Raw genomic sequence first — 15,236 nt, forward strand, 5'->3', positions numbered from 1 at the left:
CTGTACATCCTCACTCAAATGGTTAACAAAAAACTCACTACTCAAAGAGCTAAAGATATCTTGTGCTTCTGTTAGCAGAGGAAACAAGGCAACAGGTGTTAACCTCGGTTTCTGCAACCTTCGTTCTTGAGTTCTGGCCAAGAGAAGAATTCAAGGCTAAGACTCGAATTATAAGAGAAACTTTAGCCTGACCAGGCGGTGGTGCAGTGAGTGGATAGAGCATCGGACTGGGATGCGAAGGACCCAGGTTCGAGACCCCGAGGTCGCCAGCTTGAGTGTGGGCTCATCTGTTTTGAGCAAAAAGCTCACCAGCTTGGACCCAAGGTCACTGGCTCAAGCAAGGGGTTATTGGTCTGCTGAAGGCCCGCAGTCAAGGCACATATGAGAAATCAATCAATGAACAACTAAGATGTCACAACAAAAAACTGATGATTGATGCTTCTCATCCCTCCTTTCCCCTGTCTGTCTGTCCCTGTCTATCCTTCTCTCTGATTCTCTCTCTGTCCCTGTAAAAAAAAAGAGAGAGAGAGAGAAACTTTATTTAGAAAGTTACAGGTAGAAGAAATGGGCTCAGGAAACAAGTTACAGCAAAGGAAGGGCCCTTGTATCTTAGGGGAGAGAGAATGGGAGATGTGTGCCTTGAGAGAGAGGGAGGAAAGGTTCGAGTGTACTCCAGGGAGAGAGAGAGAGAAAGGTGTGGAGAAAGGCGCAGGTGTGCTAGAGGGCCAAGCTGGGCCTTCTATCTTGAGGACTGTTATCTGAGGTCTCAGGAGAGGATCTCAGTCATCAGCTTTCCTGGTGTGTCTCCTCAGGATTGTGTCTCCACTGATTAGGGGGCACCCGAAAAAGGGGGTCATCAGTTTTTGCAGCTGATCCTGATTTCAGGCATGGCGTAGTTCCACCTGGTTTTGTTGCTTTTCTGGGTCCAGGGATTAATGCTTAAGGGAGTGGTCATGCAGGGGCTTATTATAGTGGTGCCCTTTGCGGGGCATCCAGGGTTCTCTGCCTTTGTGACCCTCTGCACCTGACCCATCGTTCCTGTTCTGCTCATGCCTATAACTGCAAATTACACTTCCAGAAAATTACTGTATTTAAAAAAAACTAATTTTAGCCTGACCAGGCAGTGGCGCAGTGGATAGAGCAACGGACTGGGATGTGAAGAACCCCAGTCAAAACCCTGAGATCACTGGCTTGAGCACAGGCTGATCTGATTTGAGCAAAGCTCACCAGCTTGGACCCAAGGTCACTGGCTTGAGCAAGGGGTCACTCAGTCTGCTGTAGCCCCCGGTCAAGGCAGATATGAAAAAGCAATCAATGAACAACTAAGGTGCTGCAATGAAGAATAAATGCTGCTCATCTCTCCCCCTTCCTGTCTATCTCTATCTGTCTCTCTGTCTCTGTTACAAAAAAGATAAAAACACATTTAAAAAAACCCTAATTTTAAAATCAGAACACTTCATAAATTCATATTTTATTTTAGGAATCTGTAAACTCTTCCCTAACAAGAAAGCCATTAGTTTGGAACAGGAGGATTCTGTTATGTCAGATGCACAAATGAAAGAATCCCCAACAGAGGATGAATGTGAAAAGGCAGCGGCCACACAGTTGCTGCAGCTGGATGAAATTAAGACAGAACTGGACAATGCTCAGGTAAAATAGTGCCTTGTTTTCTTTTTTTTTCTAGAGTGGTGTTGAATTATAAATTTTAGTTATTTAGATGCTGGTTTATTGGTTGAAAATTTTAAATCCTATTTTTATTTATTTATTTATTTATTTGGTGACAGGGACAGACAGACAGGAAGGAAGAAAGATGAGACACATCAATACTTCATTGCGGCTCCTTAGTCTCCTTAGTTTAGTGGTCGGCAAACTGCTGCTCACAAGCCACATGTGGCTCTTTGGCCCCTTGAATGCGGCTCAAAGGCCAGCTTAGGAGTACCCTAATTAAGTTAATAACAATGTACCTACCTATGTAGTTTTGGGGGTTTTTGTTTGTTTTTTTACAGATAGAGGGATAGACAGGGACAGACAGGAACGAAGAGATGAGAAGCATCAATCATTAGTTTTTCGTTGCGCATTGTGACACCTTAGTTGTTCATTGATTGCTTTCTCATATTTGCCTTGACCGTGGGCCTTCAGCAGACTGAGTAACCCCTTGCTCGAGCCAGCGACCTTGGGTCCAAGCTGGTGAGCTCTGCTCAAACCAGATGAGCCCACACTCAAGCTGGCGACCTTGGGGTCTCGAACCTGGGTCTTGGCATCCCAGTCCATTGTGCTATCTACTGCGCAACCACCTGGTCAAGCCCTACCTGTATAGTTTAAGTTTAAAAAATTTGGCTCTCAAAAGAAATTTCAATCGTTGAACTGTAGATATTTGGCTCTGTTGACTAATGACTACTAAGGCCAACCTTTGCCTTAGTAATTCATTGATTGCTTTCTCATATGGGCCTTGACCAGGGGTCTACAGCTGAGTGAGTGATCCCTTGCTCAAGCCAGTGACCTCGACCTGACCAGGCGATGGCGCAGTGGATAGAGTGTCGGACTGGGATGCGAAGGACCCAGGTTCAAGACCCCGTAGTCACCAGCTTGAGCCCAAGGCCGCTGGCTCAAGCAAGGGATCACTCGGTCTGCTGTAGACCCCTGGTCAAATCACATATGAGAAATCAATCAATGAACAACTAAGGAGCCACAATGAAGAATTGATGTATCTCATCTCTCTCCATTCCTGTCTGTCTGTCCCTATCTGTCCCTCTCTCTGACTCTGTCTCTGCCACAATAAATAAAATAAAATAATAAAATAAGCCAGTGACCTATGGGGTCATATCTATGATTCCGCGCTCAAGCCGGCAACCCCGGGGTTTCAAACCTGAGTCCTTAGCATCCCAGTCCGATGCTCTATCCACTGCACCGCCGCCTGGTCAGGCTAAATCTTATCAGAATTTTAAATCCCAAAGCAGGTGATCAAATAATACAGGGTATGTGGTTTTCAGTGCCAATAAAGTATACACAAGAATGTGATTTGAGAGAATGAGCTGTTTGGAATTGGGTGTTTAGATTAATAAAAGGGGTTGCTTAGGATATCATGGGCCTAGCTGAGTTTAAGACATTTATTTTTCTTTTCATTTTTAAGTTATTTTTTAATGTTTCGATTACAATTGACATACATTATATTAGTTTCAGGTATATACTGCAGTGATTAGATATTACATAACCTACTTCAGGCAAACTCATTAGTCAACAGAACCAAATATCAACAGTACAATGATTGAAATTTCTTTTGAGAGCCAAATTTTTTAAACTGAAACTATATAGATAGGTACATTCCTTTTTTTTTTTCTTTTTTTCTTTTCTTTTTTTTTTTTGTATTTTTCTGAAGTTGGAAACAGGGAGGCAGTTAGACTCCTGCATGTGCCTGACCGGGATCCACCTGGCACGCCCACCAGGGGGCGATGCTCTGCCCATCTGGGGCATCGCTCTATTGCAACCAGAGCCACTCCAGCGCCTGAGGCAGAGGCCACAGAGCCATCCTCAGCGCCCAGGCCAACTTTGCTCCAATGGAGCCTTGACTGCGGGAGGGGAAGAGAGAGACAGAGAGGAAGGAGAGGGGGAGGGGTGGAGAAGCAGATGGGCGCTTCTCCTGTGTGCTCTGGCCGGGAATTGAACTCAGGACTCCTGCACGCCAGGCCGACGCTCTACCACTGAGCAAACTGGCCAGGGCCAGATAGGTGCATTCCTTATCGAGGTAGCACCCGCACGTGGTATTTTTTGAAAGAACCGCATGTGGCTCACAAGCCAGTTTCCCGACCAGGGTACTAAGTGATCATCCTGATATCACACTAACCTGACACCATACATCTGACTATATTCTCAATGCTGAACTTTACATCCCCACCACTATTCTGTAACAACCAGTGTGTGCTCCTTAATCCCTTCACCTTTTTTACATCCATTCCCCTCCCATTGGGCAAACGCCAAAATGATTTGTATAAGTCTGTTTCTGTTTGTTCATTTAATTTATTTATTTATTTTGGTGCCAGAGACCGGGACAGACAGACAGAAAGGGAGAGAGGTGAGAAGCATCAATTCTTTGTTGCATCTCCTCAGTTGTTCATTGATTGCTTTCTCATATATGCCTTGAAGGGGTGAGGAGCTTCAGTGGACTGAGCAAGCCCGAGCTCAAGCTGGCGACCCTGGGGTTTCTAACCTGGGTCCTCCGCATCCAATCTGATGCTCTATCCACTGCACCACCACCTGGTCAGGCCTGTTTTTAAATTTTTTAATTGATTTTAATTTTGGACAGGAAGGAAGGGAGGAGGAGAGATTTGTTTCACTTCTTTATGCATTCTTTGGTTGATTCTTGTATGTGCACTAACTAGGGGTCAAACCTATACCTTGGCATAGTAGGACAATGCTGTAACCAATGTGCTACCTGGCTAGGGCTAATTGTTTTATTTTATTTATTTTATTTTTTTACAGAGACAGAGAGTCAGAGAGAGGGATAGATCGGAACAGACAGACAGGAATGGAGAGAGATGAGAAGCATCAATCATTACTTTTTCGTTGCAACACCTTAGTTGTTCATTGATTGCTTTCTCATATGTGCCTTGACTGCGGGCCTTCAGCAGACCAAGTAAGCCCTTGCTTGAGCCAGTGACCTTGGGTCCAAGCTGGTGAGCTTTGCTCAAACTAGATGAGCCCGTGCTCAAACCAGATGAGCCCGTGCTCAAGCTGGCGACCTCTGGGTCTCAAACCTGGGTTCTCCCCATCCCCGTCCAACGCTCTATCCACTGTGCCACCGCCTGGTCAGGCAGGCTATTTGTTTTATAGGTTCGGTAAATAGATATGTATTTATTGCCATTTTATTGTTCATATTTTTTATTCCTTGTTTTTCTTTTTAAAGAAGACCCTTTAACATTTCATAAATATTGGTTTGGTGATGATAAAACTCTTTAGCTTTTTCTTCTCTAAAGCTTTTTATCTGTCCTTCAATTCTAAACAATGGTTCTGCTGGGTAGAGTAGGTTTTTTTTGTTTTTTTTTTTTGTTTGTTTGTTTTTTAATTTTTTTTTTTTTTTCATTTTTTTAGAGAGGAGGGGGAGAGATAGAGAGAGAGAGAGAAGGGGGAGGAGCAGGAAGCATCAACTCCCATATGTGCCTTGACCAGGCAAGCCAGGGTTTTGAACCGGCAACCTCAGTGTTTCCAGGTTGAAGCTTTATCCACTGCGCCACCACAGGTCAGGCGAGTAGTTTTAATCATAATGTGTCTTGGAGTGGCCTCTTGGGTTCATCTTATTTGGGACTCTGCTTCCTGGATTTGTATGTCTGTTTCCATCACTGGGTTAGGGAAGTTTTCCGTCATTATCTTTCAAAAAAGTTTTAAATTTCTTGTTTTCTCTTTCTCCTTCGGCACCCTGATGATGCAAATGTTGGTACATTTGAAGTTGTCCCAAAGGCTCTTTACACTATTCTCATTTTCTTGGATTCTTTTTTCTGTTCTGATTGGGTGATTTTTCCTTACTTATATTTCAAATCACTGATTTGATTCTCGAAATCACCTTCTCTACTGTTGATTCCCTGTAAAATAGTCTTCATTTCATCATTAGCATATTCTCCATTTCTGACTGGCCCTTTTTTGTGCTGCACTAAGTTCATTGAGCATCCTTATAACCAGTGTTTTGAACTCTGCATCTAGTAGAATGCTTGTCTCAATTTTGCTTACTTCTTTTTCTGGATTTTTGTTCTGTTCTTTCATTTAGGACATGCTTCTATGTCCCCTCATTGTGGCAGCCTCCATGTGTTTGTTTCTGAGTATTAGGTAGAACTGCTGCGTCTCCCTGGCTTGCTCGAGTAGCCTAATATAGTAGGTATTCTGTAGGGTCCAGTGGCATAGCCTCCCAGATCATTCAAGCTGGGCACTTGACATGTGCACCTCTCACTTGTGGGCTTTCTACACTCTCCTCTTATAGTGAAGCCTTGATTCTTATTGGCATGTCAGTGGGAAGGATTTATCCCCAGGCCAATCAGCTGCAAGCACTGGCTGCAACCACTGACCTCCAACCACTGTAGAGGATCAGCTGTGCAGGAGCCCACACCACAGAGCTGGACTTTCTTCAACAGCCTCTAGTGCCCACTGAGTGTGTTCCTTGAGTTGTCGCTTGTGGAGGTTGTTGTGTGTTGATGCTTCACATTGGTCTGAAGCTGTCCCCTGGGTGCGCTGGCTGTGGAGCTTCCTGGGAGGTGTAGACCAAGGTCAGCCACTACCTGTGTTCTGCCTGGGGTCACCTGGCATGAGCTACAAAGCCATGTGCAGGTGGCTGCTACATTTGCTGGGCTTAGAGGTGATCAAGCGAGGCCAGGCTGTGAACTACGGATGGCTGGGGCTAGTGCCGGGCCTAGTGTCACTTAGCAAGAGGTACTTACTCGTCATGCTGAGTCCAGATTCAGCTTTTTTCAGAAATTTTAGAAAAATCTGAAGTGTGAGCCAAGACATGCTGTTCGTATTGAAAAGCCACTGGAAACAGCTTGGGTGGGCCTGAAAATTGGGTGGGGTGGGGCCTTGGGGAATCACTGGGGCAGGGCAAACAGTGTGAGCCAGGTTGATGAAGTCTCAGATGTGGCTTCCACTTGCCAACTGTATGTGTGTGTAGGGGGGGGTCTTAGAAAAGGTACAGTGGCCTCTGCCAGCATTTCTGTCTGGGAAAAAGCTGCCCTCAGTTCTTGCTTTAAAACCAAACAATTCAGTTCCTCCCCGTATGTCTCTGGTGGAGCTCAAGAGGGAATGAGTCCCCGTAAGTCTGTGTGCAAGCCCATTAAGAAGACCTGCTTGGGACTCCAGCAGTCCTCTGGCGCCCTCAGCCTCAATCCCTGCTGGTTTTTAGAGCCGGAAGTTAGGGGATTTCTCTTTCTCGCACTGGAACCCTTGGTGTGGGGGGTATGGTGTGGGGCTGGGACCCCTCCCTCCTCTGTAAACCAGGATACCTCTTCCAATTTTTATCTGCCACAGGTGAATATGGGACCAGCCCATTCTGCATCTCTGCCCCTCCTGCCTGTCTCCATGTGGCTTCTTTAAGCCCCTAATTGTAGGACTTAGAGTCAGCCAGATTTCAGGCAGTTCTGAATGGTGGTAGTTGGTAATTTAGTTTTAATTTTGGTATTTTTCTTCTTCTTAGCTTGAAACAGTACAGATAATGATATGTTTTTATACTACTGCCTTTATTAAGTTTGTAGGATAAATTTTTAATTTTTAGATTTATTTTCTTTATAATTTTTTAATCCAAATTAATTCTAGTTTTTATTTTTTTATGTTTATTTTTTATTGATTTTAGAGAGAGAAGAGGAGAGAGCAAGAGAGAGGAACAACAATTTGTTCCAGTGTATACCCTGATCTGGGATCAAACTTGCAAACTCTTGTGCTTTATGACAATGCTAACCAACCAAGCTATACAGCCAGAGCTCGTGTTTTTATTACTAAACTTATTTTAGCCATTACATGTTAAAGAACTTTTAAAGGGTTAATTGATTCAAGCTATGAGTATTCTTTAGGGCCAAATTACTTTGGAATATTTGCATATGATATAGCTGAAATTTCTAGTGAAACAAAAAGCAAATTTAGTTTTATTTCTAGTACTGTATTCCCATTGAGTTGGTGACAGTGTGGAATGTTGTCCCTCTAGGAAGTACAGTGGTACCTTGAGATACGAGCAGACCAACATACGAATTTTTAAGATACAAGCTGCGACTCAGTCTATATTTTTGTTCGAGATCCAAGTGAAATTCCGAGATACGAATCGTGATTCAGGAAGCTGCCGCTAGTAGGCGCGTTGGCACACAGATCCAGTATCGACAGCACAACACCAGCATCTCGTTCTTTCTCACGTGTTACCTGCAGAATCTAGTCGAATCTCTTGCGCTGTACTCATTTTTGCATTTTTTACTAACTTTTTTGTGTGCTATCATGGGGCCAAAGAAAGTGAGTGTCAAGGACAGTGGTAAGAAGAAGAAGAGAATGATGTCAATAGAAGTAAAGCAAGAAATAATAAAAAAACATGAGCGTGGTGTTCGAGTGATTGAACTGGCAAGGCTGTACAACCGCAGTTCATCTACAATTTGTACTATCCTTAAACAAAAGGATGCCATCAAAAGTGCAAATACAGTGAAAAGAACTACAGTTCTGTCCCAATTAAGGACAAATATCCATGAAGAAATGGAGAAGCTTCTGCTGGTGTGGGTGAAAGAGAAAGAGCTGGCAGGAGATACAGTGACGGAGACTGAAATATGCAAAAAGGCACGTATTATTTACAGCAACTTGAAGAAGAAAGAACCATCAACCTCAAAAGAGGCAGCAGAAGATACATTTAAGGCAGGTCACAGATGGTTTGAAAATTTCAAGAAGAGATCTGGCATCCACTCAGTGGTGAGGCATGGTGAAGCTGCGAGTACTGATGTTAAGGCAGCTGAGGAGTACATCGCACGTTTTGCTGCGCTTATCGCAAAGGAAGGCTACATCCCCCAGCAAGTGTTCAACTGTGAGGAAACAGGATTGTTTTGGAAAAAAATGCCCCGGAGCACTTTCATCACCGCAGAGGAGAAGAAGCTGCCAGGCCATAAACCCATGAGGGATCATCTGACCCTTGCATTGTGTGCAAATGCTAGCGGTGACTGTAAAGTAAAGCCACTGCTAGTGTATCATTCCGAAAATCCTCGAGCCTTTAAGACTCACAAGATTCTTAAAGAAAAACTGCAGGTTATGTGGCGGGCCAATGCTAGGGCATGCATTACGCGGCAGTTTTTTATCGAATGGGTAAATCTCGTCTTTGGTCCTGCAGTGAAAAAATATCTTGAAGAAAATAAACTCCCGATGAAAGCATTACTAATCCTTGAAAATACTCCAGCCCACCCACCTGGTCTTGAAGATGACATTCTCGATGAGTTCAAATTCGTGAAAGTCCTCTACCTCCCACCCAAAACGACTTTAGTCTTGCAACCTATGGATCAGCAGGTCATTTCCAACTTTAAAAAGCTTTACACAAAGCACTTGTTCTGCCGCTACTTTGAGGTGACTGAGAATACAAATCTAACCCTTCGAGAGTTTTGGAAAGATCACTACAACATTGTGATATGTTTACGCATTATTGACTTGGCATGGCAAGAGGTTACAAGAAGAACCTTGAACTCGGCATGGAAAAAGTTATGGCCTGATGTTGTTGCAGACAGGGACTTCAAAGGATTCGAACCAGAGACCGAGACCGAGGTAGAAGCATTGGAGGAGATTGTGTCCCTTGGAAAGTCGATGGGTCTTGAGGTAGATGAGGGTAATGTAAACAAGCTCGTGAAGGAACATGAGGAGGAACTCTCAACTGAGGAGTTGAAGGAGCTACAGATGATGCAACATACGGAGCTTCTGCCAGAGATTAGTAGTGAGGAGGAGGTAGAGTCGGAGGAAGTGATTTCTACAAGTGAAATTAAAGACATGATGGCAATGTGGGAGAAGCTTTCAAGTTTCATTAAAAAGAAACACCCAGAAAAAGTTTCAACTGTTCGTGCTTCAGCACTTTTTAATGACACTTGTTTGTCACATTTCCGTAACATTTTTAAAGGCAGGCAAAAGCAAACTTCTTTGGATGGATTTTTATTCGAAAGTCCTGCAAGTGAAAGTGCCGAAAGTGCAGCCAAAAAGGCAAGAACAGGTGAGGATTAAATGAAAAATACGTAATGTTAAGCATAGGTTAAGTTTAAAGTTAAGAAAGTGCATTTTTTTTACAATTAAGTTTTTGTGGTTTCATTTTGAGTAAAGAAAGTACAGTGTTAGTTTTGTTTAAAGAAAATGCAGTTTTAGTTTACATTTAGTGTTAAGAAAGTGCAATTTTAGTTTATGTGTCTACAGTGCCTGCATCCCTTCCTCCCTCCCTCCTCTTCCGGCATTCACCTCTGTTAGCCGCACTCATCTGTCTCCAAGGTAAGAATGCAGTACTAAATAACACTTTTTTCTTTTATTTCATATATTTTGTTATGCATTGGTAAAGTATACGTGTGTATTTCTTAATTAAAAACATGTCTTTTTTTATAATTTAGGATGGTTTGGGGATGTTTCACAGGGCTGGAACGGATTAAATCTATTTCAGTTATTTTAAATGAGAGAAATTTGTTTAATATACGAGTTGACTGATGTACGAGCTCGGTTACAGAACGAATTAAACTTGTATCTCAAGGTACCACTGTATCTGGCTTTTTCAGTCCATACACATTCAAAAATACATGTCAAGTTAGTTAGATTTCCTGCTGCTGTGAAAAAAATCCTTTTTTGTAAAACTTATTCCACTCAATCTATCAATTTTTGTGTTCAAGGTCTTCAAGAAGACAATTACAGTAGTTGAAGTCACATTTAGGTACAATATAAAATAATGTAGTAATTGATTGGTGTTATTAGCAAAAGGTCACCAAAAGGGGAATGCTTACCTATTTACCATGGTTTGATTCAATTATACAATTTATTGAATAGACTTGAGCATAATTTATTATTTTCTATCATATAAGTGGTTGTTTAAAACATTTGTATTTTCCTGACCTGTGGTGGCACAGTTGATAAAGTATAAATTTACCTAGGGATAAAGTGTCAACCTGGAATGCTAATATCGCCTGTTGGAAACCCTGGGCTTGCCTGGTCAAGGCACATATAGGAAGCAATTACTATGAACTGATGCTTCCTGCTTCTCCCCCCCCTTTCTCTCTCTTCTCTCTAAAAATCAAAAAATAAAATTAAAAAAAAAAAAAAACATACTGTATTCATTATTTTCTTTCTTTTTTTTTTTTCAGGAGAATTGTCAAGCTGAACAGTCCAAAACTAAAGAGAATGAAGAGAAAATAAACATTAAATTTTCAGACAGCGGTAGTAGAATTATTTAAGTCCATCATATTTATTCTGATCAAGATGATAGTAAATTTATTCTACTTTTTTAGAATGCCTTTGAATAGTACATTGTTTTGAGGTTTTGTTTTTTAGTTTTAAGTCCAGAAGTAACCTCTAAAATAAAATGAAAGAAGGCATTCTTAGTTTTGTGTGAATACTAATTTTTTTCCTTCCTGTTTTGTGTTTATAGCTTCACAGTCGACTATAGACATTCAGCCTTGTCTGCCGTCATCTGGCATGAGTAAAACGCTTCCTTCCATTTCAGCCACAGCTGTTCAGGTTTCATGTTCTGGTTGTAAAAAAGTTCTCCAGAAGGGGCAAACTGCTTATCAGAGAAAAGGGTCTACACAGCTTTTCTGCTCCACCACGTGCATCAATAAATACATTTCATCTGCCAGTTCACCAGCTCTTCCCAAGAGAACTTGTGCAAACTGCTCAAAGTATGATTCTAAATTATGTCCGCCTTTACTTCCCTACCTAGATCTTAATCAGATTCTTGGCTGTAGTTTTGTTTTCATTTTTTCTGAAGTATCACTTTGGTTCAGGGAAAAGAAGTTTCTTCTGCTTTCAGTTCCTCTAAGAGAGTCTTTAGAAATAAGTTTTTTGTTATTTATTGAGAGTTGTACAATTTAAAACTTGAGTTCTGTTTCTCTTCAGTTATACACAATGTGACTTCCAAAGCTTATTTTCCTATTCTTTTCATTTGAAATTCTCTATAAGTGAGATTATTATATGCCCATTTTATCATATAGCTGTGTAAGGAAGGGCCTACTAAAAAATCATATAAGTTATTTTGAAATTTCCAGGATATAAAAAACTTATTTCTTTTGCAGTGATAAAGTTATGTATTTCTTTTGAAAAAATGCATAGCTGTAGGTAAGCAGGTGGATGTAATATTTTCAAGATTTCTGTGAGCTATTGTTGTGGTCTTGGGTACTTTTTGTAAGCACTTTATTTTTTTAGCAAGAGAGATGAGAAGCATCAGTTCTTTTTTGCCGCCCTTTAGTTCATTGATTGCTTCTCATTCACACCTTGATTGGGGGCTCTAGTCAAGCTAGAGCCAGTGACTGCTTACTCAAGCTAGCGACTCTGGGCTTAAAGCCAGCAATCATGGGATCATGTCAGTGATCCTACGCTCAAGCTGGTGCCCCTGTGCTCAAACCAGAACCTGGTACCTCAACATCCCAGATCGACACTCTATCCATTGTGCCACTAACCAGTCAGGTTGTAAGTCATTTTAGATGCAGAGAAAGTAGTAGTAATTTCATAATGAATTTTTTGTTTTGTTTTTTTGTGGCAGACAGAGAGAGGGGCAGACAAGGATAGACAGACAGGAAGGGAGAGAGATGAGAAGCATCAGTTCTTCGTTGCGGCCCTTAGTTGCTCATTGATTGCTTTCTCATATGTGTCTTGACTGGGGGGCTCCAGCAGAGCAAGTGACCCCTTGCTCAAGCCAGCAAGCCTGAGCTCAAGCTGGTGAACCCACACTCAAGCCGGTTGATTTCGGGGTTTTGAACCTGGGTCCTCCGCGTCCCAGTCTGACATTCTATCCCCTGCACCACCGCCTGGTCAGGCTCGTAATGAATTCTTGAAAAATGCCCAGAACTTTGAACTCTGCCCTGAAATGAGTATAAAGGATCAGTGCTTTTGATAGTCTTATCTAGTATGATTCTGGTTTAAGACTCATTAAATGATAACGCTGTTTTAAATGTCTTTGTTTCAGAGGAAGAAAACATAGGTCACCAATTTTACTTATAAATATAATAAACTTCTTTCAAATAATGTCTTGTTTTGGAATCAGGTTGCTATAATTTGAATATTGATTCATCCATTTATAGTTACATTTTGCTACTCAAAGTGTGAACCTTGTGCAGCTGTAACAGCATCATTGGGAGCTTTTTAGAAATGCAGAATCTCTTGCCCTGGCCAAATAGCTCGGTTGGTTGGAGAATTGTCCCGGAGCACAGAGGTTGCCAATTTGGTCCCTGGTCAGGGCACATACAGGAACAGATTGATGTTCCTGCCTCTCTCTCTTCTTTTCTCTCTCACTAAAATCAATAAATTTTTTTTAAAAGAAAAAGACACACACACAGCGATCCTCCCTTATCCACGGGGAGGTGTTCCAAGGCCCTGGTAGATGTCTGAAGCCACAGATAGTACCAAACCCCATTTATACTAGGTTTTTTTCCTGCACATACATACTTACAATAAAGTTGAATTTATTTAGGCTTACTAAGAGATTAACAGTGACAACTAATAAAATAGAATAATTATAGCAATACACTGGGATAACAAAGTTAAGTGAATATGACTTTTCTCACTCAGAATAACTTTCTGCACTGTACTCGCCCTTGTGATGATGCAGTGACCCCAGGTAATGAAACTTTGGGAAGCGAAACATTGGAAAACGGGGGAGTTGTACATGCTGAAGTTTGAAAAGGATTGAGACCTTCTTTCTTCATATTCCCATCTGTTTTGTTAATGTGTATAAGAATTATGAGTACGACACTGGCATGTAATAACAACTCATAAATGTTAGGTATCACTACTCTTAACAAACTCACAAACTTATCGGTTGCTCCAGTTCCTTGTTTGCTACTTCAGGTGTCATCCATTACTGCAAGTCTTAGCCCTGGAGCTTTTCTTACCTTTTTCTTGTCCTTTTTCAACCTTTTCATAATATATTTTATCTTTTTTTTTTTTTTTTTTTTTTAAAGCTATGAGCTGTGTGGGATACTCTTTAGCTTGCTTTCTTCTTCTGCAGAATCATAAAATTGGAAGGGGCCTTAGAGATCATCCAGTCCAAAATTTTTTTTATTTGGTTTTGAGGAAACTCAGTGCCTGAGAAGTTAAGACATCATGTTACGTTTGTGGTTTATTCATTACATCTCCCTAGCTGTTCTCCCAGATAGATTAAAAAGGCTGAAGCAGGAACGATTTAGTATGTAAGTTTTTTCCTAAGAAGCAAAAATATTAAATTTTGCTTCCTTTGGAATAAAAGTTTTTTTGATACAAAATACTATTTTATAGGTACTAATAATGCCTAGGCTAGGAGATGCCATCCATTGTTCAGAAGAACCTTTTGCTTTCTTTTTTTATTATTATTATTATTATTATTATTATTTTTTGTATTTTTCTGAAGTTGGAAACGGGGAGGCAGTCAGACAGACTTCCACATGCACCAGACCAGGATCCACCCGGCATGCCCACCAGGGGGCGATGTTCTGCCCATCTGGGGCGTTGCTCTGTTGCAACCAGAGCCATCCTCAGCGCCCGGGCCAACTTTGCTCCAATGGAGCCTTGGCTGCAAGAGGGGAAGAGAGAGACAGAGAGGAGGGGGGGGGGTGGAGGAGCAGATGGGCGCTTCTGTGTGCCCTGGCTGGGAATCGAACCCGGGACTCCTGCACACCAGGCCGATGCTCTACCGCTGAGCCAACTGGCCAGGGCCACCTTTTGCTTTTTTATTTTAACTTTTTTTATTCCACATTCTTTTTGTGTGTGTGTGTGTGTGTGTGTGTGTGTGTGTGTGTGTGTGTGTTTTTGAAGCTGGAAACGGGGAGAGACAGTCAGACAGACTCCCGCATGCGCCCGACTGGGATCCACCCGGCACGCCCACCAGGGGGCGACGCTCTGCCCCTCCGGGGCGTCGCTCTGTTGCGACCAGAGCCACTCTAGCGCCTGGGGCAGAGGCCAATCCCCAGTGCCCGGGCCATCTTTGCTCCAATGGAGCCTCGCTGCGGGAGGAGAAGAGAGAGACAGAGAGGAAGGAGAGGGGGAGGGGTGGAGAAGCAGATGGGCACTTCTCCTGTGTGCCCTGGCCGGTAATCGAACCCGGGACTTATGCACGCCAGGCCGACGCTCTACCACTGAGCCAACTGGCCAGGGCTATTCCACATTCTTTAGCCTCATTGATATAGCTCTCAAGATTTTAGCTAATTTTCTGTTAATTTTTCCATTGTTTTGAGAGAGACAAAAGGGAAGAGAGAAGGGTGGGAAAGGGAAGCATCAACTTGCATTTCCATTTAGTTGTTCCATCTAATTGTGCACTCATTGATTCCCTCTCGTACGTGTCCTAACTGGGGGTCAAACCTGCGACCCGGGTGTGAGCTGACAACGCTTTACCCACTGAACCGCCTGGCCAGGGCCTATAAGCAATGATTTTAAATGTTTTGAGTTAATGAAGCTCTTACTGTATTTCATGAATGAGGTGGGAAATAGCTTTGAAAATGACATTTTAAATCATGTTAGAAAGATAAAGACTTTTTTTTTTGAGAGTTATATATTTAGGAAGTGTCATTTCCACCCTTTAGTATCCCAATTGGAATTCACCT

The 15,236-nt window shown here is 42.2% G+C and overlaps 1 protein-coding gene across 8 annotated transcripts in view; it reads left to right on the forward strand.

Moving 5' to 3' along the window:
- The window catches only part of ZMYM1 (zinc finger MYM-type containing 1), a 40,647-nt gene that overhangs the window by 11,803 nt on the left and 13,608 nt on the right, over positions 1-15,236 (forward strand). For 2 of the 8 annotated variants that reach the window (XM_066375816.1, XM_066375817.1), the window contains exons 2-4: positions 1,481-1,650; positions 10,812-10,884; positions 11,096-11,345. In XM_066375816.1, coding sequence (XP_066231913.1) covers positions 1,481-1,650; positions 10,812-10,884; positions 11,096-11,345 — 493 coding nt within the window. Of the gene's footprint in view, positions 1-1,480; positions 1,651-4,140; positions 4,255-7,672; positions 9,686-10,811; positions 10,885-11,095; positions 11,346-15,236 lie in introns of those variants that run through there. The other 6 variants (XM_066375819.1, XM_066375814.1, XM_066375821.1 and 3 more) reach the window with 6 other exon arrangements.

The sequence above is a fragment of the Saccopteryx leptura genome, chromosome 3 (genome assembly GCF_036850995.1).
Source record: "Saccopteryx leptura isolate mSacLep1 chromosome 3, mSacLep1_pri_phased_curated, whole genome shotgun sequence".
NCBI classification, from domain to species: domain Eukaryota; kingdom Metazoa; phylum Chordata; class Mammalia; order Chiroptera; family Emballonuridae; genus Saccopteryx; species Saccopteryx leptura.